The 24,184-nt window shown below is 41.1% G+C and overlaps 1 protein-coding gene across 2 annotated transcripts in view; it reads right to left on the bottom strand.

Annotated features, from left to right (window-relative positions):
* The window catches only part of IMMP2L (inner mitochondrial membrane peptidase subunit 2), an 858,080-nt gene that overhangs the window by 780,598 nt on the left and 53,298 nt on the right, over positions 1 to 24,184 (bottom strand). The window contains exon 4 of one of the 2 annotated variants that reach the window (XM_065423634.1): positions 7,912 to 8,007. The exons of the other annotated variant lie outside the window; for it this stretch is intronic. Within the exon in view, the coding sequence (XP_065279706.1) occupies positions 7,980 to 8,007 (28 nt within the window). The 3' untranslated portion in view covers positions 7,912 to 7,979. Of the gene's footprint in view, positions 1 to 7,911; positions 8,008 to 24,184 lie in introns of those variants that run through there. 2 annotated transcript variants of the gene reach the window in all.

The raw sequence follows: 24,184 nt of genomic DNA, 5'->3' as shown, positions 1-24,184 counted from the left end.
CAGCAGTATTACTGCATAGCCAGTTATTCCCCATTTTGTAGTTGTACATTTGATTTTTCTATCCTAAGTTCAGTACTTTGCATTTTCTTTATTGAATCTCATCTTGATGATTTCAGACCAATTTCTCAATTTGTCCAGGTTGTTTTGAATTTTAATCCTATCCTTCAAAGTGCTTTCAACCCCTCCCAACTTGGTGTCATCATCAAATTTTATAAGCATTCTCTCCACTCTACTATCCAAGTCATTAATGAAAATGTTGACTCATACTGGACCCAGAACTGACCACTCTAGGACTCCTTTAGTATACCCTCCCAGTTTGACAGCAAACCATTGATATCTACTCTTTAAGTATGGTCTTTCAACCAGTTATGCACCCACCTTACATAATTTCCTATTTCCCTAGTTTGCTTATGAGAATGTCATGTGGAACTGTATCAAAAGCCTTACTAAAAATCAAGATATATCACATCTACAGATTCCCCTTTATCCACTAGGCCAGTATCCCTGTCGAAGAAGCAACTTAAGTTGGTTTGGCATGATTTGCTCTTGACAAATCCATGCTGGCTACTCCTTATAACCCTGTTATCCTCTAGGTGTTTACATCATGTCTTAATTGCTATATACAGTATATTTTCTCACCATTCGCCATTTTCTCCTCATTCACCACTCCAAAACAGACCAGAGACTCCACTGTACCCTGTGCATTTTATATAGGCAACATACTATTCCAGGCCATATTCATATTCTCCAATCTTACATTTGGAATATAAGTTTCTCATACAGGCCACACATCTATTTATAGCCACCAAACCTTTGCCACAGAACAGTGCGTTAGAATCCAAGCTGTCACTTATAACTTGAATGAAGCTTCTTGTCATTCATGGTTGTGAAAAAAGTCTTCCAATGTTGTTTACTCAGTTGGAGTGCAGCGATTTCTGACTGGGTCTGCAGACAGCTTGAAACAATAGGGCCTCATCCACAGCCCACTGAAGTCAATAGGAGCCTTTCCATTGACATATGCAGTCTCTGGATCAGAGCCTAATGGTCCAATCCAGTTCCCACTGAAATTCGCTAGAGGTGTGTACTTGATTTCATATGGAGCAGAACTAGGGTGAGAGAATGGTTTCACTTGAATAGGGTGCTAACTTTGAAGCTTAGTGATAATTATGCAAATATCAACATTTTTATATTATTTTACTGATGATGACCTCTCGAGGTCCCTTCCAGTCCTAGAATCTATGAATCTATGAATCATTTCAAAAACATCCAGATAATCTTCTTATTTTACAATCCCAAGCAGACTCCTACACGTCCCCAGGTGTCAGAACGTCTCCAGCTTCCCAAGACAGTTCCTACAATGCAGTCATGTATTTTCAATACAAAATTCTACAGCACTTTAAAAATTTAGAGGCAGTGTAAAACTACTTAAGTTGAATATCAAAAATAAAGATACAAGGAGTACAGCATTGACTGAATAAGGTATCCTCATATTAAATTCAATAGAAACATCATGGTCTAATGGAGTTCGTGGGGTGCAGCATTCCCAGACTGCCACACCAGAATACTGCTAAATCCAGAACATAGATCATGCATGCTGTGACATACAAGAGTCCTTCCTTATACCCCATCCACCCTACAAACTGAACAAAGAGAGGCCTCACAACAGTTATAGTCGATACTAATAACCAAAATTAAAAGTGCTTTCAGTGAAGTACTGCACCCAAGAGTGCAGAGATTTCATGTGGTCAGAGCCTCAGGGCTCATTCTCCAAAGCAGTTAGAACAATGGTGGGGGTAAGTCAGGAATTTCTGTGACCTTTGGGTGGCTCTGCAATATAATCAATACTAAGGCCATGTCTACACTACAGAGTTAAGTCAACTTAAGTTATGTCAATGATCATAACATCGGTTGTGCACATCCACACAATGCTCCTTGTGTCCGCAGTGCACGTCCACAGTCTTTGCCTTTTCATCGACAGAGAGAGCACTGCATCGTGGGTAGCTATCCCACTGTGCAACTTGGCACCCTCTGTCATCCTCTGCTCCTGGGAGCTCTTGGAATAGATTTCGGTACATCATGGGGACATGCATGCCAACCCGTGATGGAGGTCTTTCCGTCCCATCATTCCATGATCTTCCTACTTTGTTTCGCATCATTTTTTAACTGTCCTTGTAAACTGTGTGCCCACCACCTCTGCCTGACAGCGTGGATTCTGAGCTGCGGAGCAGTCTGTTGATGAGCGTTATGAACACAATGCGCCTGGGCCTGCAGTATTTCATGAGCTGCAAAACAGAGTGTGAATCAGTGAAGTGCAGTTTGCACAGTTTCCTGTCAAAACCACGAGCAGCAAAAAATCCCCATTAATGTTATATGCCTGCTTAAAGCTATATTACCACTTGTATTCATACTTATGAATATGTAACCAATTAGTGCAAGGAATGAATCAGATAGTGTGAGTGTAAGAAACCAAGCGCAAGACTTAAACCGAAATATTACCGTGTAAGGATAATCAAGGAGTATATGAGGCTGTATATAAACCTACGGCAGTAGCAGCCAGAGAGAGATGTAACCCACGACAGCAAGAACTCAGGACTGTACCAGAAGCAGTAGAGCCCTCCCGCAGATCCGAAGGGACTTTGGGGACTCTCGTTGCCTAGCAGGCCAATCTCTGGGCAGTTCTGGAACCTGGCCAGTCTCAGCCACCCGAAATCAAAACCAACATCCAAGTGCCTGCAGTCTGCCAGCAGTATGAATGGGATGTGCCTGAGAATATAATTGCGCAAATAAGGGAAGCAAGTAATAAATCAATCCTCAGTACTGCTCTACTTCGACCTTTGTGGTTATTTCTTGGCCTGATTCCCAGAGAACGGGCAACAATATCCAAATTTTGGCCCCCTCCCATCTTGCGACGGAGTACATCAACCGGAAGGGCTACTTCTCCATGGTCTTGCAGTGCAGTTTCACTGACATCAATGCAGGGTGGTCAGGGAAGGTGCATGATGCATGCAGCTTTCAGAATACTGGACTGTATAGAAAGCTGCACGCTGAGACCTTCTTTCCAGACCAGCCAATTCAAATGGGGGATGTGCAAATGCCCATAGTGATCCTTGCATACCCTGCCTATTCCTTGCTCCTGTGGCTCATGACGCCTTACACCGCAAACCTCGACAGCAGCAATGAGCGCTTCAACAACAGGTGCCGAATGACCACTGAAAGTTCCTTTGGACGATTAAAAGGTCGCTGGTACTGTCTTTTTGGCTGGTTAGACCTCAGTGAGGAAAATATTCCATTGATCATTGTGGCTTGCTGTGCTCTGCATAATATTTGCAAAGCAAAGGGGGAAAAGTTTCCCCAGGGTGGATGGCTGGCTGCTGATTTTGAGCAGCCAAATACAAGGGCAACTAGAGGGGCGCAGCAGGAGGCTATTCAAAACATGGAGGCTTTAAAGGAGAATTTTGACAATGATTCCCTGTAATGTGTCTTTATGTTATGCATTCAGCCAGACAATGATTACTTGCAGCGTTGAATTACCCCGTAGTGCTTGCTTCTTGAGCGTTAATTGTAGTGAGCAAATAATCCTACTTATAGCCACTGTGTTTCAATGATAATACTTACTGATGTATGTATGTCACAAAGAAATACTCATTTTCTTTCGAAGACTCAAGTTTAATAACAGGACAAAACACAAAATTTTGGCGAAACAGGAGACATGACAATAAGGAACAGTCTCATGGTTGGGGCTGTCACAGCTGTGTGTAACTCCAGCTTTCGTTGGGAAACCAGTTCCTAACCATTGAATGCACAGAGTACTGTGAGAGACAGGGAACACATGAGGACTGTAGTGGAAGAGTTTGAGGAGGGTATGGATAGGAGTTCTGTAGTTGCCATAGGGGAAGTCATTCATGAATGTACTTAGATTGCAGAGTAATGAGGAACTTCATCATCTCTGTCTGATCTTCCAGGAGCTTTATAATCCACTCCTGCCCCCAAGTCCTTTCCAGGCTATCCAGCCTCAGTCTTTCATTAATTGTCTCCCTCCATGCTTTTGTTTCGCTATGTGATGCATCTGATGACTGCAGCACTTTGCAAAACATATCCTCTTTACTCCTCCTGGTTCGCCACCTTATCTGACAAAGGCGCTCCACCAGTGTGGAGGAGTGAGTCCTCAAAGGCACATCTACAGAAGCCAAAGAAATAATGAACAGAGAGTATTGTGAGTGCACTCACAGCCATGAATCACAAAAGTTACACACAGCTTTCTCGCTGACCCTGAGCTAGCACACAAGTTGGTGAGAGTCCCAAATATGGTGAGTTCAGGGAAGGAGGCGGTGGCAAGAGGGAATGGGCAAGAAGGGACAAAGGATGGTTTGTGAAGGGGGTTACTACAAGCGGCTAGGGAGACTATTCTGAATATTGGTACCCTTTTCCACAGGCTAAGGTAATTGAACCAGATATCTCACTCCTACAGGTAACTCAGGATGCAAGAGTACATCTCCTGCCTGTGTATGGTTTCAGACTAGCTCTGTATGCTGCTTTCCTCTGTGCCGCTCTGGTCCCTGCAGAAATAATTGCCAGGTGGCGCTGAAAAGTTTCCTACAGTGGGAGGAAAAACAAGGCAGCTCTGCCAAGGAACCTTTGGAAGAGAATTGCAGAAAACCTACAGGAAAGCTTCCTAGAGATCACAATGGAGAATTCCAGGGATGTAGCCATGTACATTAACAAATTTTCCGCCATGGCCCCACTACATAGATGGACAGGCTCTGTTACTTTCCGTCCCTTATCCCTCCTCTACCATATAACAAAGTACATGAGAGCGCAATCTCCTCTCACCATGCAGTATCAAAGCAAAATGAGCAATTTACCGGAGCTCCCCTCTCCTGCATACTGCATGCCAGAGCCAAAGTCCTGGAACTGGCTAGACCTCTCTGGAGTAGAAAAGAGATCCTGACTCGCCGCACAACCGAAAAACTCTGTCGTGTGCTCCACATCATCCTCCAGCTCCACTTCCTCGTCCACCACTTTGTCCTCAGGGTTGAATGCACCGGCCGGTGCCTCCAGCCCCACAAAGTATAAACGGAGCTCTTGGTGATGGAGATGGGGTCGCCGCTGAGGATGGCATGCAGCTTGTTATAGAAACAGCATGTTTTTGCCACCACACCAGAGCAATGGTTGGCCTGTCTTGCCTTCTGGTATGCCTGCATCAGCTCCTTGATCTTAGCCTGGCACTCCTGCATATCCCTCTCATGCCCCTTCTCCTGCATGTCACTAGCAATATGCTCATAGGTAGCAAAAGTTCCTACAGCTGGAGCGAAGCTGGGACTGCACAGCCTCTTTTCCCCATACACTCAGCAGATCCAACAGCTCCGGTATGCTCCATGTGGGAAAGTGTTTGCTGCAGAAAGTCAGCATGGTCAGCTGGGAAGATGCTGTCTGAACTGTGCATGCCGAGCAAACAAAGAGGAATTTCAAAAATTCCCAGGCCTTTAAACGGGGTAAAGGTGCATATCTGTGTACCTTCAGGGCAGCAGATTTCAAACTGCTGACCAGAGCGATCAGGATGGGCATTGTGGGACATCTCCTGGTGGCCAATCAGGGTGAGATAAGCAAGTGCAGTATCTACACTGATGCTGCGTCACTCTAACTACATTGCAAAAAGCTCTATGCCACTCATCGAGGTGATTTTATTCTGTCGTTGTAGGGGAGTTACATCGGTGAGAGGAGCATCACAACGTGTACACCACCGTTTTGTCAACAAAAGCTAACTTTTGTTGACAAAACTGTGTAGTGCAGACAAGGCCTAAGAAACAACAACAGGAGAGAGAGAATCTGTTCCATTGATATGTGGAATGCTAATGGAATCTGAGGTACATAGGCAAGGGTCAGACCGTCATAGAAAGAGTTAAGTTGTAGTTTGAACCTTAGCTACAAATTTCCAAATGTTAAATAACTTTCAGAAAGATTTTTGCCTATTAAGTGTAATATATATTTTACAGGAATAAGTCATACAGCAAGTATGTGAACGCATTGTTTAAATCACTGTCTGGAGATCCTGTCCTCCAATTCTATTCTAGGCCCGCTCCTACACAGCTTCTGCCCCTTGCACTCCACTGAAACTCCCAAAGTCTTTAATTACCTCCTCCTAGCCAAAACTCAGAACCAGTACTCCATCCTCATTTTCCTTAACCTGTTGGACACTTTCAAAACTGTTGACCTGCTCTTATTGAAATCTTGTCATGTCTCAGTTTCCATTATGGTGTCCTCTCCTGGTTCTCCTCCTACTTCTCTAATCACTCCTTCAGAGTGACCTGTGGAGGATCATCCTCATCTCTCCTCCAACTTTCTGTTGAAGTTCCACAAGGCTGAATCCTTGGTCCCCTTCTCTTCTCCCGCTACACGTTATCTCTGCGTAATCTCATCCACAAACCCAAATTCAACTTTGTGCTGACACACAGAGTAACACAAATTGCTGGGGAAGAGTCTCTTTTGTAAAGGGAAATCATGCCTCATCAATCTATTGGAATTCTTTGAGGGGGTCAACAAACGTGAACCAGGATGATCCAGTGGATATAGTATACCTGGACTTTCAGAAAGCCTTTTACAAGGTCCCTCACCAAAGGCTCTTAAGCACATTAAGCAATCATGGGATAAGAGGGAATGTCCTTTCATGGATCACTAACTGATTAAAAGACAGAAAACAAAGGGTAGGAATAAATTATCAGTTTTCAGAATGGAGAGAGCTAAATAGCGGTGTTCCCCAAGGGATCTGTATTGGGACCAATGCTATTCAACATATTTATAAATGGTCTGAAAAAAGGGGTAAAGAGTGAGGTGGCAACATTTGCAGATGATTCAAAATTACTCAAGATATTTAAGTCCGAAGATGACTGCAAAGAGTTACAAAGGGATCTCACAAAACTGAGTGACTGGGCAAGAAAATGGAAGATAAATTAAATCTTGATAAATACAAAGTAATGGACATTAGAAAACATAATCCCATCTATACATATAAAATGATGGGGTTTAAATTAGCTGTTACCACTCAAGAAAGAGATCTTGGAGATACTGTAGGTAGTTCACTGAAAACATCTGCTCAATGTGCAGTGGCAGTCAAAAAAATGAATAGAATATTAGGAACCATTAGGAAAGGGATAGATAAGAAGACAGTAAATATCATTATGCCACTATATAAATCCATGGCACACCCACCCCTTGAATACTGTGTGCAGTTCTGGTTGCCCCATCTCAAAGAAGATACATTAGAAATGGAAAAGGTACTGAGAAAGGCAACAAAAATGATTAAGGGTATAGAACAGCTTCCATATGTGAAGAGATTAAAAAGACTGGGACTTTTCTGCTTGGAAAAGAGGTGACTAAGGGGGAACAGGAGGTCTATAAAATCATGAATGGCATGGAAAACTGAATAGGGAAGTGTTATTTACTCCTTTATATAACACAAGAACCAGGGGTCACCCAATAAAATTAATAGGCAGCTGGTTTAAAACAAACAAAAGGAAGTACTCCTTCACACAACACAGTCAACCTGTGGAACTCATTGCCAGGGGATGTTATGCAGGCCAAAAGTATAACTGGGTTCAAAAAAGAATTAGATAAATCCATGGAGGATAGGTCCATCAATGGCTACTAGCCAACATGGTCAAGGATGCAATCTCGGTGTCTCTAAGCCTCTGACTACCATATGTTGGGACTGGACATAGGGGGAATGGATCACTTGATAACTGCCCTGTTCTTTTCATTCCCTTTGAAGCATCTGGCATTGGCCACTGTCCAAAGACAGGATACTGGGCTAGATGGACCATTTGTTTGACCCCCAATGGCCATTCTTATGTTCTTATGACAACTCACAGATCTACCTCTGTACTCCAGAGCAGTCTTCTGTCCAAACTAAAACCTCAGTCTGTTTCTTGGATGTCTCCTCATGGATGTCTAGCCATCAGCTCAAGCGTAACATGGTTAAAACATCAGAGGGGTAGCCATGTTAGTCTGGATCTGTAAAAAGCAACAAAGAGTCCTGTGGCACCTTATAGACTAACAGACGTATTGGAGCATAAGCTTTCGTGGGTGAATACCCACTTCGTAAGATGCATGTGGTAGAAATTTCCAGAGGCAGGTATAAATATGCAGGCAAGGATCAGTCTGGAGATAACAAGGGCATTTCAATCAGGGAGGATGAGGCCTCTTCTAGCAGCTGAGGTGTGAAAACCAAGGGAGGAGAAACTGCTAATGGTTAAAACAGAGCTCCTAATCACTCTTCCTCTCAAGCCCTCTCCAATGCCTCCGTTCATGATCAATATCTCCATCCTGCATGTCACTCTGGCCCATAAAAGACCTCTCTCTTTGTCCTCAAATCCAGGCTCTCTCTAAATACTGCTCAATTCTTTCTGCATAATCTCTCTGAGATACAGCCTCTCTCATCCATCCACAAAGCTAAACTGCCACCCACATTATCATCTCAGACTCAATTAGTGAAACATCCTTTTCTCTGGCCTTGGGAAATTCAAATTTTACAAATTCTTTCCCCACGCATATCCATTCAGAATGCTGCTGCTGCATACCTCCACTGGTTCCCCCTTTTCTATTGCATCAAACATAAGCTGGATGCCTTCACTTACGAGGCCCTTCATGGTCTATACACACACCTTACCGATCATCTCTCATTCACTATTGAGATGTGAGCTCCTGCCTACAAAGGGCCAATGATGCCAGCCTCCACACTCCATTTGTTAAATTTTCAAAAAAGCTACTTGATGCTTTATCCCACATACTTGGGAGGAGCTCCCCATAAACATCCACAAAGCTACCTCATTATACTCCTTTATAAACCCCCCTGAAATCTCGCCTTTGCTGTGATGCCTACAAAAAACTTTACAGTTAGGCTGCTAGTGCACTGAGACCTCTGCGTATCATTCTGGTCAGTAATATCTCATTATTTCCTTAATACTCTTCCATCTATGTCTCTATCCATCTGTTGTCTCTCATCTTAGATTGTAAGTTCTCTGGGGCAGGCACCATCTTTTTGTTCTGTGTTTGTACAGCATCTACCACAACAGGGTCCTGATCTATTCCTGGGGCATCTAGGCACCACAGTAATACAAATAAATGTGAGTGGAACAGAACCTAGAAGTCATCACTCCCATAATGAGATAACATGCTTTCCCTAAAAGAACTAATTAAAGCAAGGGTTCTCAAACTGGGGGTTGAGACCCCTCAGGGGGTCACGAGGTTATTATGTGGAGGGTCGTGCGCTGTCAGCCTCCACCCCAAAACCCCGCTTCACCTCCAGCGTTTATAATAGTGTTAAATATTTAAAAAAAGTTTGAGAACCACTGAATTAAAGTCAGCATAAAGTATAAGTTATATCAGACATTGGACACTAACTGATATTATAAAAAAGACAACACAGTTATGTCTCATTCATCTCTTTAAAAAAGTCATTGCTAAAATCTGTTCAATCTACAAATCATGCTATAAAAAAAAATATAGCTTTTGCTGAGGTTTGCATCAGCTGATTTTTTCATTTGGTTTTTACCAGTTCCATTTGTTACCACTATTTCTTTATGCACAATGCATGTATTTCGGTAGAGAAGGTTTCCAGTACTAACTATTTGCATTAAAAACAACAAGAAGATGAATTTTCCATTCATGTCTAGAGGCTATCATCACTTGCCTAGAAAATATAGCAACGATCATAATTACCATTTTAAACCTGATTTTTGCCACTGTCTTGTGTTTGTTTTTTGAGAAGGGGACAGCATAATACAAATAAGGCCCAGGCTCACTTATTACATTTAAAAATATTCATACTGACAATTTATTCAGCACTGTTCCTGACCCAGGGTTTTCTTTTATCTTCAGTTAGATTTTAAATAAATGCTTTTGATGTGTAAGCAGAATTCACTTTCCCAGCATATATGCAACTTGTTGAATGGTTCCTAGAAGTAACATCCGGCAATTAATATTTATGACTAGCCATAATATGACTAAGATGGCCTAAGGGAATCTTGTTCCTCAACTAAAAGATATGAGGTCAGCTGCAACAGACTTTGAAGATATTTAAACTATTAAGTCATTTCTGGAATAATGTATTGTGTGAAGAAATATCACGTATAGCGACATAACAGATCAGTATTTCTATGATTGTATGGAAAGAAAACCAACAAACCATATAAGCATGGCTAGAACATTATTAGGATCCTTTTTTTTTTAACCTACAAACTGTAGAAGCAATTCCATTCTTATAGCAGCATTATCTCAAGGGAACTATTGTTTTCCTGTTAAAGTCACCTGAGTATTTTGTTTAAAAGTTCATGCTTCGTTGCTTAAGTGAGATTACTTCATGTTAGCTTCCGGGTGTAGTGAACCAAATTATAAACCCTCTACATGCATTTCTTCATTAACCCTTTGGTGCCATTGCAGCCATCCTTTCCAGAATATTTTAATATATTTTGTGTAGCAATTTAGCAATGGAAAATGCAAACCCTGATAACAAGGGACTGACATGCTTCAGAGGAGAGTAAATTCACAGAAACGAGAATGAATAAGGTGATCTCAAAAGGGTTATCATCACTAGGAAAAGATGTTCCGTTTTTCCCATCCTTTTTCGGGGGGGAATCTTCAGACTGGATTGTTCTAGTGGTACTTACATATAGACAGATTTTTTTATTTTAAATTTAATTCTTAAATTATTTAAAATAAATGAAAAGGAGGAACTGGACCACAATCCAGAAAGCCGCTCTTTGTGAGCAGACCTCTGCACTTGGAGATTCATTGGCACCACTGAAACTTAAATGCTTTGATGAGGCAGTGTCTCAGATTATGCTTAAGAGGAACATTAAGATCACAAGCACAGGGTATAGAACTTGAGATATACAACTGAGCTTTTCAATTATGAAATTGGATGGTAAGATAGAAGTTGAGTAGCTCAGAATTTAATTTTAGATACTTTTTTGGCAATTTTTATATATATCTATAAAGAGGTCTGCTTGCCACAGGTACCACCTAGTGGTTGGGCAAGGACATGACATTCGCGCTTCTGGCTTTGCAGCCCCTGTTGATAGCTGCTCCCGTCCTGTGGTGATCTGTCCCTTTGTGCGACTTAGCACTCCGTCTGGCACACAAGTTGCTTCCCACCATTTTCAGGGCATGTAAAGAGTTCAACAAATGCTAGTTCCACTGCTCAGTAAGGAGCTTCAGTCTTCACCCAGCCAAAGCCCCGGAGTCATGACTCTCTGGGATATGGGATCTTCCTAGTCCTGAGCCCCTAGCTTTTTGCCTCCAGCCTCATCAGAGAGTGAGTAGGGGTTCTGATCCAGTGCCCAAAGGTAGGCAGCTGAGTCCTGCAACCTGTAGTGCTATGTGACTGCCTCCCGAGATCACTTTCTACCAGCCTTCACATGCAATAGCCCCCCGCCCTCCCGTGGCTGCCTGCCCCCCACCCGCCCCAGCACCTTCAGCCCTGGAGCGCCACGGTCCCAGTGCCCCCAGATTCCCGAGAGCACAGGGCAGGCAGCCCCAGCGCCTCCAGCTCCCCTGAGCACTGGGCGCCACGGCCCCAGCACTGAGCGGCCCCAGCCGCCCTAGCCCCATCCCTAGCATGCTTCCGAGAAAGGGAGCAGCCTGCCTGGGCTGGGGCCAAGAGGGATATAGCAAGCAGGAGGGAGCCTTGGGGCAGAACGTGGTCGGGGCCACACGGGGCTGTTTGGGGAAGCCTAGCCTCCCCCAGCCTACGATACGCGCTGCCCATGGTAATCATCAAGTGATCCATCTCCTATCGCCCATTCTGGCAAACAGAAGCCTTGTCTCTTAATATCATGGACCTGATACAGCTACTACACTGCACAGAAACGACATGGCAGTTCATGTATATGTGGGACGGTTATTAGCACCCTGGAATAATCAGTGAAGGACAAAGCCCAGCTCCTGACCCTTAGATACCTGCACAAAGGAGACCCTCCAACCACATATCTCACCTCCTCTCCACATGGAAGGGTGCTATGCCACCGAAGGCTGTATAATGTTTTCTGCAGAGGGCAGCTGGAGCTAGGGGTTGACCTCAGTAACACGGTTCACCACAATGCAGAGGGTGGGACTGTCAGAGGCGCACAGAGCCAACACTGAAGCACAGATCACTATTGAGGTAGCTGTGGAGCTCAGCAAGGTTTAGGGGCCACAAAGAGGAGAGACTTCCCTCCCTCTCACCCAAAAGTACACAGAGTTAGTTTCCTCCCATGGATGTAGTGAAGGAGGGAATGATCTTGGCCCAAGCTCCTTCTGTAACAAGCTAAAAGGAATATTTAAAATAAGAAAACTACAGGAATTTTATTATAAGAAAGAGGCAAATTTATAGCTTTTCTATAGTTTAAGTAACCCTCTAGGACCAGATTCTCTGCCCCACTTCAGGCCCCTTTGCACCTCTTGCACGAGCTCAGTGCAGGACTGAATCTGGCCCTTAACGTATGTCTACAAAGGTGTAGGGAAAAAAGTCAATGTTCCCCTTATTATTCTAATAGAAAAAGCTACTATTTATTGTGGGCTTTTTATCTGGGCACCTAAACTGACCACCACATACTCCTATGGGCACTGAAATCCGCAATTTGTTGCTGAAGTACGCATTTTAGCTGCCAGTCTGAGTGCAGACCAGGTGCCAGCTCACGCCAAGGTCTCTGGGTCTCAACTGAGCACTGACAACCACATAGCTGGAACCAGTCTGGTTCACCTATGTGTTACCATTATTAAAACAGATGCTAAATTTATAAGAATGTGTTTAGACTTTATGAAACACTTTTAGGATGCTGCATGTATGAATCTCACTTATAATATCTGTACGCCATGTTATAAGGTGATAATAAGTGCTTGCATTGTAATCCTCTGTAATTGTGTAAATCAAACAGAAAAGAAGCTTTAATTAATGTAAAATGCTGGCTTCCTACAGCAGGTGTTAGGTCCTGCCCACCAAGAAGGCCCACTGAAACCAAATGAGCCATTGTGAAATATCAAAGAACAAAGACTTTACTAATTGCAATCTTCCCCCACCCCTCCAAGAAGAGCATGAACTCATCCCATCAGTCTGAACTCTGTGGGGAAGCAAATAAAAATTCCCCAACAAGAAGAACCTGTATCTCTATGCTGCTTGGATTTTGGGAGGGAAAGATTTCTAAGCATAAGAAAAGAAACCCCCCCCCCCCCCCAGCTATTTAGCTTAGGTCAGCCCTAAAGGACATATACAGCTTGCATATTACAGGAGCTTCTATCACCTTTTGAAACATAAAACTAATTCATTATGTGTGTTTATCTGCTTTAACCTTGTAAACAACTCTCATTTGTTTTTCTTAATCTTTAATAAATCTTTAGTAAATCTTTAGTTAGTTTATCATAGGATTGGCTACAAGCATTTTCTTTGGTGTAAGGTCTAAATTGCAATTAACTGGGGTAAGTGACTGGTCCTTTGTAATTGGGAGTTGTCAGGGTTTCTTCCCCACTCTGAACTCTGGGGTACAGATGTGGGGACCTGCATGAAAGACCCCCTAAGCTTTTTTTTACCAGTTTAGGTTAAAAACTTTTCCAAGGCACAAATTTTACCTTGCCTTGAACAGTATGCTGCCACCACCAAGTGATTTAGACAAAGAATCAGGGAAAGGACCACTTGGAGTCCTATTCCCCCCAAAATATTCCCCCAAGCCCTGCACTCCCCTTTCCTGGGGAAAGCCTGAGAATAATATCCTCACCAATTGGTACAGGTGAACACAGACCCAAACCCTTGGATCTTAAGAACAATAAAAAAATCAATCGGGTTCTTAAAAGAAGAATTTTAATTAAAGAAAAGGTAAAAGAATCACCTCTGTAAAATCAGGATGGTAAGTACTTTACAGAATAACAAAAGACTCAAAAACACAGAGGATTTTCCCTCTAGGCAAAACTTTAAAGTTACAAAAACAGGGATAAACCTCCCTCTTAGCACAGGGGAAATTTACAAGCTAAAACAAAAGGTAATCTAATGCATTTCTTTGCTATTACTTACTATTTTTGCAAGACTCGATGCTTAGCTCAGATATGGCTTAGGGAGATGTATTTTCCCTGCCCTGTTTCCTTGTTGACTCCGGGGGAGACAGACAAAAAACCTTCCCCCAGAGATTTGAAAGTATCTTCTCCCCTTATTGGTCCTTTTGGTCAGGTGCCACCCAGGTTATCTGAACTTCTTAACCCTTTACAGGTAAAAGAGGAATTAACCCTTTACAGGGTAAAGAGGGATTTTATGCTACCCTTAGCTGTATGTTTATGACAGGAGTAATCTGAATAATTGTGATTTTTGGTGTGAGGGACCATCTATCACAAAGGCAAGCTTGCCTGGGTGACAAGATAGATCAGAATACCCAGGGCAACTGACTGCAACTCCATGGTTAGCCTGTTATAGTGCCTGAGGAGTTGACACTTGATACTTGGTTGGAAAAATCTAAGTATAGAACTCACAACCAGTTTGGAGTTTGTGTCCGGCTTCTTAACAGTCTGCCCTGAGTTTGGTACTCATGCTCTTGACCCACTCCAGACAGCTTGGCAGTGTGCTCTATCCATTATACTGAAGTGAACAACTTTTAACAGGGTACCTGCATACCAGTGCCCCAGTGTAAATAATCTACACACACTTGCCTGCAGCAAAGAATTTTATTGGCTTATCTGATTTTAAAAATTCTGCTACCAAATTACCCACATTCTTTACATGGATAAAAAATGTCTAAGATGTGTACTCTGTTACCTTACTGTACATACATCACAGCAGGCATTTATATACCATTAGGCTCCTCTGAAATCAAAGCAAGTTCCTAGGATCTAAATTATAAATATTTCAAAAAGTAAAAATGACATTTCTAAATCAGGACAGCTTTTAAGCTCCCTTTGCACAACATGACTTCTAAAGAGTAGTCAGCCATCATGCTGTAAGTCAGCCACAGCAACAGGATCACAGATGGCTTTCCAGCCAATCAAATCATAGGTGTAATTTCTGCAATATTTCAAACAGCTGGCTGCCCATTTAGACCCACTATCTTCAAAATACTATGATTGCTAGTCATCAAGAACAACAGAGAAAATCCCATTCTATATTGCTTACTATTCCACTGAATAGCAGAAAGAATAGTAAAAGTTACATCATTTGTAGATTTATTTGGATTCCTCCTTCTCCCCCCCACCACACACATATACTGACAAAAAATTAAAGGAGACCAAAAGAATAAGAATCTGATTTCATTTCACAAGTTAGATTTAGAAAATTACTGGTCTTCCCGATATATTTACATTGCTCCCATCACCATGGTACCTGATCACCTTATAAAATGTATATGAACTCATACAAATGGTGACATATAGACCTAATTTTTTTCTCTCTTCTATCCCACTTCCTAGAATCAATTACATTTCTGGTGGGAACTTAATATAACCATTATCCTTTTATTTTTCATTCACAACTTAATACTGCCATGGAAGACAACTGCATAACTCCCATTTATTTCAGTGTGAGCAGAGTCGGGTCAGAAGCAAAATCTTTGCAATGGCAAGTGTGCATTTGCACACATGAGGTTATAAAAACCTTAGGTGAAATCCTGATCCTGTTAGTCAATGGGAATTTTTCCAAAGGTTATGACTGAATCAGTATACAGGTGTCAGTCTGTGTAGAAATACCAAGTGAAATAATTGTATTATGTCTAGTATACCTGTTTACAACTTGATTTTTTACAAGGTCCCCACTGCTACCTTTTAAAGAGAGAATAAAAGCTACACACACACGCAACAATAGCAATAACTAAACATACTGTAATAATAAATGATAGTTTTTCCAGCACACTTCAGCATTAGCAGTACTTTAGTTGGATGAGGATTGCAGCCTGCCATCTCCCAGTAAAGAAGTAAGTTAGTTTACACTGCACTGGGTCGATGGGGGAGTTTCTCCCATCGACTTACCTTATGCTTCTTGTTCTGGTGGAGTACCGGAGTTGAAGGGAGAGCGATCTGTGGTCAATTTAGCAGGTCTTCACTATTGACCACAGCGTCGATCCACGGTAAGTGTAGACATACCCTTATTTAAGGGATGTCATTAGAATAAGGCTCATAAAGGTAAACATTTCCTGTTGCTTCAGTGCCTCAAAATTTATTTTTGAAGTAGAGGATATTGATCCTTTTACAAAGTTCTGTTCTCAGTTATATTACACCTATTATACTAAATGACTGTTGTAATCATTTTATCTAATAGATGTTGCTGCAGTAGAGAGACAGTTGCTTCTTTTATCAATATTGATTGGTATGTTCTGGTCAGCTTCAACAACAGGCAAAGTGCTTGCTTCAGCCAGTCAGATGAGCTTAACCATGAAAGTGAAGGTTGTTTATTTATCAACCTGTAATGTGTGCTAACAAATAAGATAACAAAAATTGCAACCAGTGATAATTTACTGTTTAACTTTTCTCAGTAAGTGGCAGTCAGGTACAAGAACTGAAATTAAATAGAACACAATATGGTGGTCTCACTGGCTGGCATACATTACATTTATCATGCTGTGAAAGTGGATCTTTCCACAATGATTCCATTACAGTCATTCCTTTCATGAGGTTTTCTAAATCTACAATTGATTTCCACACCCATTAACCTAACAGGAAGCAGACTACTTCCTTTTCAGTTCTAAGGATTAATTGTGAGCTTTAAAAAAATCCTTAACACAGCATGTCCATACATATGGTACTTTTTGGCTCAAGGAATCCAGCCTGCCACTGAGAAGGAAAGATTCTTGCAATCAAGCCAAGTTATAGTCCTGGTAAAGCCTGCTAACTTTATTTGGCCGGGGGGGGGGGGGGAGTTATAGGAAGGAAAGGAGGAGGAGGGAGGACTAATTGGGGCAGCTTTCCCCCTCTGTAATTTCAATTTCCACAGTACAACAAAAATTGCCAGTCTAGAGCACTCCTGACCACTTCCAACATTTTTTTAATGAAACCCAGGATTGTGTACAGTACTTGAAAACAATATTTAGGAAACAGAATTTACCCACTTTACAAATACAAGGTACAATAGGTTTGTCTTTCTACAACTCTATAAAACCTGTAATATACAGTATAATATCTAAGCTAAGAAAATACCATAAAGTAGCTCAGATAATAAAAGTAGAATTACACACATGATTTTTATCGGGAAAAGACATAATGAAAATTCTGTCTCTAGCCAAAGAAAGAGAAGAAAAGAGGAGAATCTTTTGAGGTCACCAAGGCCCAAAAAGTAAAGTGATTATTTAACTTCTATGTCAGCACAGCTTCTTCATGCAGTGTCCAGCATCCCAGAAGACTGATGACTATGTATTGAGCCCTAAATACAAACAATAATAGAACAGAAATAGGCAGACTCCAGAAGGTCAAGCAGAGGTATTCTAGTTCAGTATCTGAGACAGGAAAAAAGTTTCGGAAATTTTAAGAAATGCCAAGTTTACATTTATATATGTTTTAAGAAATGCTAAGTTTACACTTATATAGGTTCTTTAGCCTCCCAGTCTTGGGAGTTGTGGTGACAGGGCTCATGGTAGCACGCTAAAAATAAAATATGAATGACTGTCCAGAGTAGCAATGGTTGATCAAAATTCAGTGTAGCTTTCAATAAATACATTTGTACAGATTATCTTTTTTTACTTCTTAGGCACAGACTCATTAATGAAATAACTGTAAAATATGTAGCCTTTTATGAACATTAGAGGTGGTTGAAACTGACGACAAGGAAGGAAACTTTTGTTAATTCATTTTGTATGATTTGAACACTGAAAATGTTGGTTTCCATGAAATTTACAAGGCCCAACATATTTCTCAGTTTGGATCATGAATTTCAACTTTATTTCAAAATTTTTGGAATTTAATAATTGTGACCATTTTTCTGACCACAGCAACTACCTTTAGCAATTCTGACCTGTGGAAAGAAGTCAGAGAGAGAGAGAACAACAGAGATAGTCACAAACACATCTGTAACAAATATATACAAATTGATACAAGTATATTGGGTATGTGTATAACTGCATCCAGAAGCGAGCCTCCCAGCTCAGGTCCACAGACTTGCATTAGCATGGTTCACCTTAGCGTGCTAAAAGCAATAGTGTAGACATTGCAGCTTGGGCTGGAGCTTGGACTCTCAAGCCCATGCCACTCCCACTCTTAGGCTTGACAGCCTGAGCTACAATGTCTACCTATTTTATTTTTAGCATGCTACCATGAGCCCTGTCACCACAACTCTGTGGAGCTGGACTGGGAGGCTCACTCCCAGATGCAGTGTAGACATACCCATAGAGACATAGCAGATCAAGCAGGGACAGAATGGCCAGGGTTCCATGCACTCTGACTATCTCCAGAAGTAGCATGTGTATCTGTACTGGATACTGCAAATGCCAGTCAAAGAAATACATAATTTTAAATGAGAATTCTGGACAGCCAGACTGAGGTAAGTGAGTTGGAGGCAGGTGATGAAAAGGCTTTTGCTGTTGCTGAGAGCGATGAAGGTTCCCAGGTGCTCATTTTCGGTGAACTTTTACAACGACAGAGTGAAGTTCAAGAAAACTTTGAATCTCAAATACAAGGTTCATTTCAAGGGTGATTTAGGTTCAACGTGAGCATTTTGCTCAGTTCTGTTATTAGGCCCTTTTATCCATCCATCTCACAATACATGTACATTGTTCCCTACAATATATTTTTCTTTTTGTACCAAAGGTGTTAGTATCACACTAAGCTTCCTTTCTACGGTGTTTTACAGAGTGTGTTGAGATATTTGACAAGCAAAATAACCATAAAAAACACATCAATACAACTGTATATTATGATGATTTCACAAGAGACTCGGCATCTTTACATTCAGCATCTTTGTGCCTTCAAATGGTTCCCAAATACTATATTTTTAAAATCACAAAATTAATGTTGAGTTGATTCTGGTGTATGGGCAAGACTCTCAAAGTCATGGAAGTCACAATCGAATTATACCTAGGCCATGCTGAGGTAATTATCTATCTGAATTTACTGTATAGAGCTCCTAGATTTGACAGAATTTCATCATGTTGTATAATATCCGTCATATCTCAAAAGGAAAAATAAACACAGACTTAATCTCATAGGTTTAGTTATATGTGAATTGACATTGTGTTCAGTGAACCTATGACTCAGAAGGTTATAAATGATGAGATTTTTCTATTACAGGCAGTACAACTCTTGTGTGTTTGACTAGTAAAATATTCTTACTTTTATTAAACATGGTCTTTTTTCATATTTTATCTTTTTCTCGGCAAGTCCATGATCATGTTAACAAGGAAATAGTTATTTTCTTAATTACGAATTTGCTCCCATGTACGAAGTTAAGCTAAATTAGCCACAGGGCACTGGTTTGGCTTCTGCATACCTAAAATTCCATCTATAGCTTGAATTCTACAAGATTCTTCATTTCCTCACCTAATTAGTCATGCAAATTTGATGTACACTGTTAAATAGTTGCTGCAATTTATCTGCAATGATCTGATGGTTGTATTTAAACAGTGACTAAAGTTATTCTTTAAGGAGAAATCAAAGTGTACATTTGAACAGGAGCCGAAAGTGCTTGATAAACTGATATACAAAATGGAATCACAGGCAGTAGAGTGGTTTAGTGGATTAAGCATGGGACTGGGAGTTTGTAGACTAGTAGACTTTGAAACTGATGCTACATGAGCCAGAAACAAGAAAAATCTCTCTGCCTCAGTTTCCCTGTCTGTAAAATGAATATAGTATTAGAATACTCAGTATTTCAAATATGCTATCAACATAGTTTTATCACAGAGGTTTTGTTAGAATTCATTAGGAAATGTCTATAAACTCTTTTGACTACAGCCAGAGACAGTGTGGCATAGTGGACAGTGCACTGGACTGGGACTAAGGAGACCTGGTTTGAATTTCAAGCTCAGCCACTGGCCTGCTGAGTGACATTGAGCAAGTTGCTACACCTCTCTGCCTCAGTTTCCCCATCTGTAAAGCACAGATAATGGTACTGCCCTCCTTTGTAAAGCATTTCAAGAGCTACAAATAAAAAGTTCAATATAAGAGGTAGGTATTTTTATAATTTATTTTAATAATTATTACCCTCCTCAATACTTTACCGAGTATTGAAATGCAGTTAACAGTATGCAGGAAATAGCGCACATCAATATTTCACAGTAGTTCAGGACATGAAGTACATAATGTTGACTATTTGGGAAAGTTTCCAGATAAAAGGTGTTATATAAATATTTTCATTAATTTATTTCCTAAGCCTTGTAAAGGTCACATAATTATATAAATTACACATGAACAAGATCTGTTAGATCATTTATTTCAGTATTTCCAGGGTTGTCCCTTACAATATATATTTTAGTGTTCTGTCCACTTTAATTTCAGTCCTTTAGAAGGTTTAATTTCAAACCTTTAGAAAAGGGGTCAGCAACCTTTCAAAAGTGGTGTGCCGAGTCTTCATTTATTCACTCTAATTTAAAGTTTCGCGTGCCAGTAATATATTTTAATGTTTTTAGAAGGGCTCTTTCTATAAGTCTATAATATATAACTAAACTATTGTTGTATGTAAAGTAAATACGGTTTTTAAAATGTTTAAGAAGCTTCATTTAAAAACTAATCTGCTTCATTAGTTGTAAGTCACTGTAAAATGAGCAATTTTTAGGTATGTAAATTATGCACAACATTTTGAATGTTAATTTAGTTTCTACATTCAGCATTTGGAATCAGAGCAATACTATTTCCACTACTACACTGAGTCAAACTGTCCCTTGGTCATTCATTAGTGAACTGAATGGAGTAGTACAAGAAGCTGTGACAGCGCTATATTAAAATATGTTATATGTCTGCTGTTTTAAAAGTTTGAATTTAAAAAGTGTACTGTCAAGTTTACTCATCCCAAAATTTGACCTACCTTTTTTTTCTTGCCATGCCCGTATAAAACTAATTCTAAGTGCGTGCACTGGAGAAGGCTCCAAAGCAAATGTTCCAACCATATTTTTCCAAAATAAATTAATACCAGTAACTCTGGAAGAGAGAGGAGAGGGAATTTCATTGCCAGACACCAGAGATTTTCAACAAACACATGTAAAGTAAATGTTAGCATTATAAATCATTGTTTGGCAATGTCTTTTTAAATAAAAAGATTACACAAGATATCCCCAAACCTACACTAGGCACCATGGCAAAATAGGCTCCAATTCTGTAATATACTATGTGTGAGTGGAGCCTATCAAGTTCATTGGTGCTCAACACAGGTTCAGAGTTCTATCCGCACAGAGGTCACTACAGGATCTCAACTTATTTCACCACGATATCTATTGCAGTATCAGGGACTATTTTAACATTAATGCAACCTCTTTTTTTTAATTATGAGCACATCAATGAAGTTCTCAGATTCTAACCAATGAAGTTCTCAGATTCTAACCACTGAAGATAACCCACATGCATTTAAAAAAAAAAGAAAAAGCTTTATATTTTTAGATACAGGCTACCCTACATAAATATGCAAGGAAAGCACCATGACAGAAATGCACATGTATCACACACAGTGAATTTACTTCATATTCATACTTCAGAGTCATTTAATTACCAGAAAAAAATCTGTCATTAGACCTTATTCATTTTAAATTACAGCCTAGTAATTCAGTAATGTCCAAGTTAAGGGCCAAATTTTAGTGATGGTTAAATTCATTTTTACTAAATTTGAACTGACTCAAACATTGTGGTTTTGAAAATTTGGCTCAACTTGTGTAGGATTTATGCTCTGCTTAGATGAGATTGAGGGGGGGGGAAAGGCATTTTTTATGTTTTAACATATGCACTGTATCAAAAGATCTTTGCCTCTGGCTGTCTGAATTACCTCAAACACACCTTTAATAAAAACTTGCAGAAAAATCTCAGAAAGAGTTTAAAAATCGGAAAAAGTTATAATTCTCTTAGTTGGACAATTATGGAGTGGTGATTGAATCAGGACCCTCTGGAATGTTAAAACAGTAATTAGTTTTTAAATTAAAGCTTTAATTAAATATAAGTTAATAATAGTTTCAATTTAGAAAATCCAAAATGGCCGACCAAAATTTCAGAAATGGGGATGATGTAGTGGAGGATTCCATTTCTAGAGACACAGGGAGGCATTACCTATGATGTAATAATTTCACTTCCTGTGACGCAATGGTAAATTCCACTTCCTGGGGGGAGGGGGGGAATGACTCAGCAAAATCCCATAGGAGTACATAGAAGCCCCATAGGAATGTATAGGGATGGTGCAATAGGGGAACAGTGTTGCATCATTTTCGGATCAGAGGGACACAAAGGGAAGGAGTGTAAGTCTAATCTTCCTTTTTATTCCTAGAATGTGCCAGATTTTGTCTGTAAATAAAGCTAGGTGTTTGTGGTCTGAGTGAGATCTTCCCCTACCCATCTAGTAACCACCCAGCCAGTTCTTACTGGATGATTAGTGTTAAGTGTTTCACTGTTAATTGTCTAATGTTTAATTATTAAAGGTTAAATATTGAATATATGTTTAATGATAAATGTTAAGTGATTATTGTTATACAGGAACTCCTCGCTTAACATTATAGTTATGTTCCTTAAAAATGTGACTTTAAGAGAAACGATGTTAAGTGAATCCAATTTCCCCATAAGAATTAATGTAAATGGGGGGTTAGGCTCCAGGGAAATTTTTTTCACCAGACAAAAGACTATACATATATATATACACATACACACACACACACACAGAGTATAAGTTTTAAACAAACAATTTAATACTATACACAGCAATGATGATTGTGAAGCTTGATTGAGGTGGTGAAGTCAGAGGGTGGGATATTTCCCAGGGAATGCCTTACTGCTAAATGATGAATTAGTACTCGGCTGAGCCCTCAAGGGTTAACACGTTGTTAATGTAGCCTCACACTCTACAAGACAGCACGAATGGAGGGAGGGGAGACAGCATGGCAGACAGAGACACACAGTGTGTGTGTGTGTGTGTGTGTGTGTGTGTGTGTGTGTGTGTGTGTGTGTGTGTGTGTGTGTGTGTGTGTGTGTGTGTGTGAGAGAGAGAGAGAGAGAGAGAGAGAGAGAGAGATGGGCATTGTCCCTTTAAGTACACTGACCCCACTCTAAGTATATTGCCTTTTTAAGTAGATCAGCAAGTTGAGACTGCCTCTGTCCTGAGCCCTGTCGTTTCTCCCCACTGCTCTATGGAGATGGGGTAAGCGGGGTGTAGGAGCAGGGGGGAGGGGGACACCCTGACATTAGCCCCTATCTTCCTCCCCTCTCTCCCACCGCACAGCAAGCAGGAGGCTCCCGGGAGCAGCTCCAAGGCAGAGGCAGGAGCAGCACACGGCAGTGGGAGGCGGGACAGCTGAACTGCCCAGCAATTGATAGCCTGCTGGGTGGCTGCCGCACAGGGAACTTAGGGGAGCAGGGAGCTGACAGGGGGGCTGCCGGTCCACCCAGGTTCCAAGCCCACACCAGCTAACTGCAAAGGACTGCTCTTTCTGCAAGCAGTGGACAAAGCAGGCGGCTGCCAAACAACGTTATAAGGGAGCATTGCGCATCGACCATGTTCCCTAATTGATCAGCAATGTAACAATGAAACAACGTTAACTGGGACGACTTTAAGTGAGGAATTACTGTATGTTATAGAATGTTAAGTATATTGTTATATTACAGGGGTTCTCCAACTTCATTACACCAATAAAAAATTACTACACGACCCCAGGAGAGGGGACCGAAGCCTGAGCCCGCCCGATCCAAGCCACCCTGGTTGCGGGGGCCAAAGCCCCACTGTCCCGGGAAGGTGGGGGAGGGGAGGACACAAAGCCAAAGCCCAAGGGCTTCAGCCCCAGACAGGGGGCCTGTAATCTCAGCCCCACTGCCCAAGGCTGAAGCCCTCAGGCTTCGGGCCGAGAGAGTGGGACTTGGGCTTTGGCTTCAGCTTCAGCCCCTTGCCCCAGGAAGTCTAAGCCAGCCCGGTGACCCCATTAAAATGGGGTCGCGACCCACTTTGGCGTCCTGACCCACAGTTTGAGAACCGCTGTTATATTGTTATATAGTATTGAGTCTGTGTCTGATCTGCCACACCGCTTCATTCTTGTAACTGTGACCCTTATTATATCAATCTCTATTCTTTTATTGTAAC

This window comes from Emys orbicularis, chromosome 1, assembly GCF_028017835.1.
Source record: "Emys orbicularis isolate rEmyOrb1 chromosome 1, rEmyOrb1.hap1, whole genome shotgun sequence".
NCBI lineage: Eukaryota > Metazoa > Chordata > Testudines > Emydidae > Emys > Emys orbicularis.
Note: the sequence above shows the minus strand (reverse complement) of the source record. Positions and strands in the feature narration are given on the sequence as shown.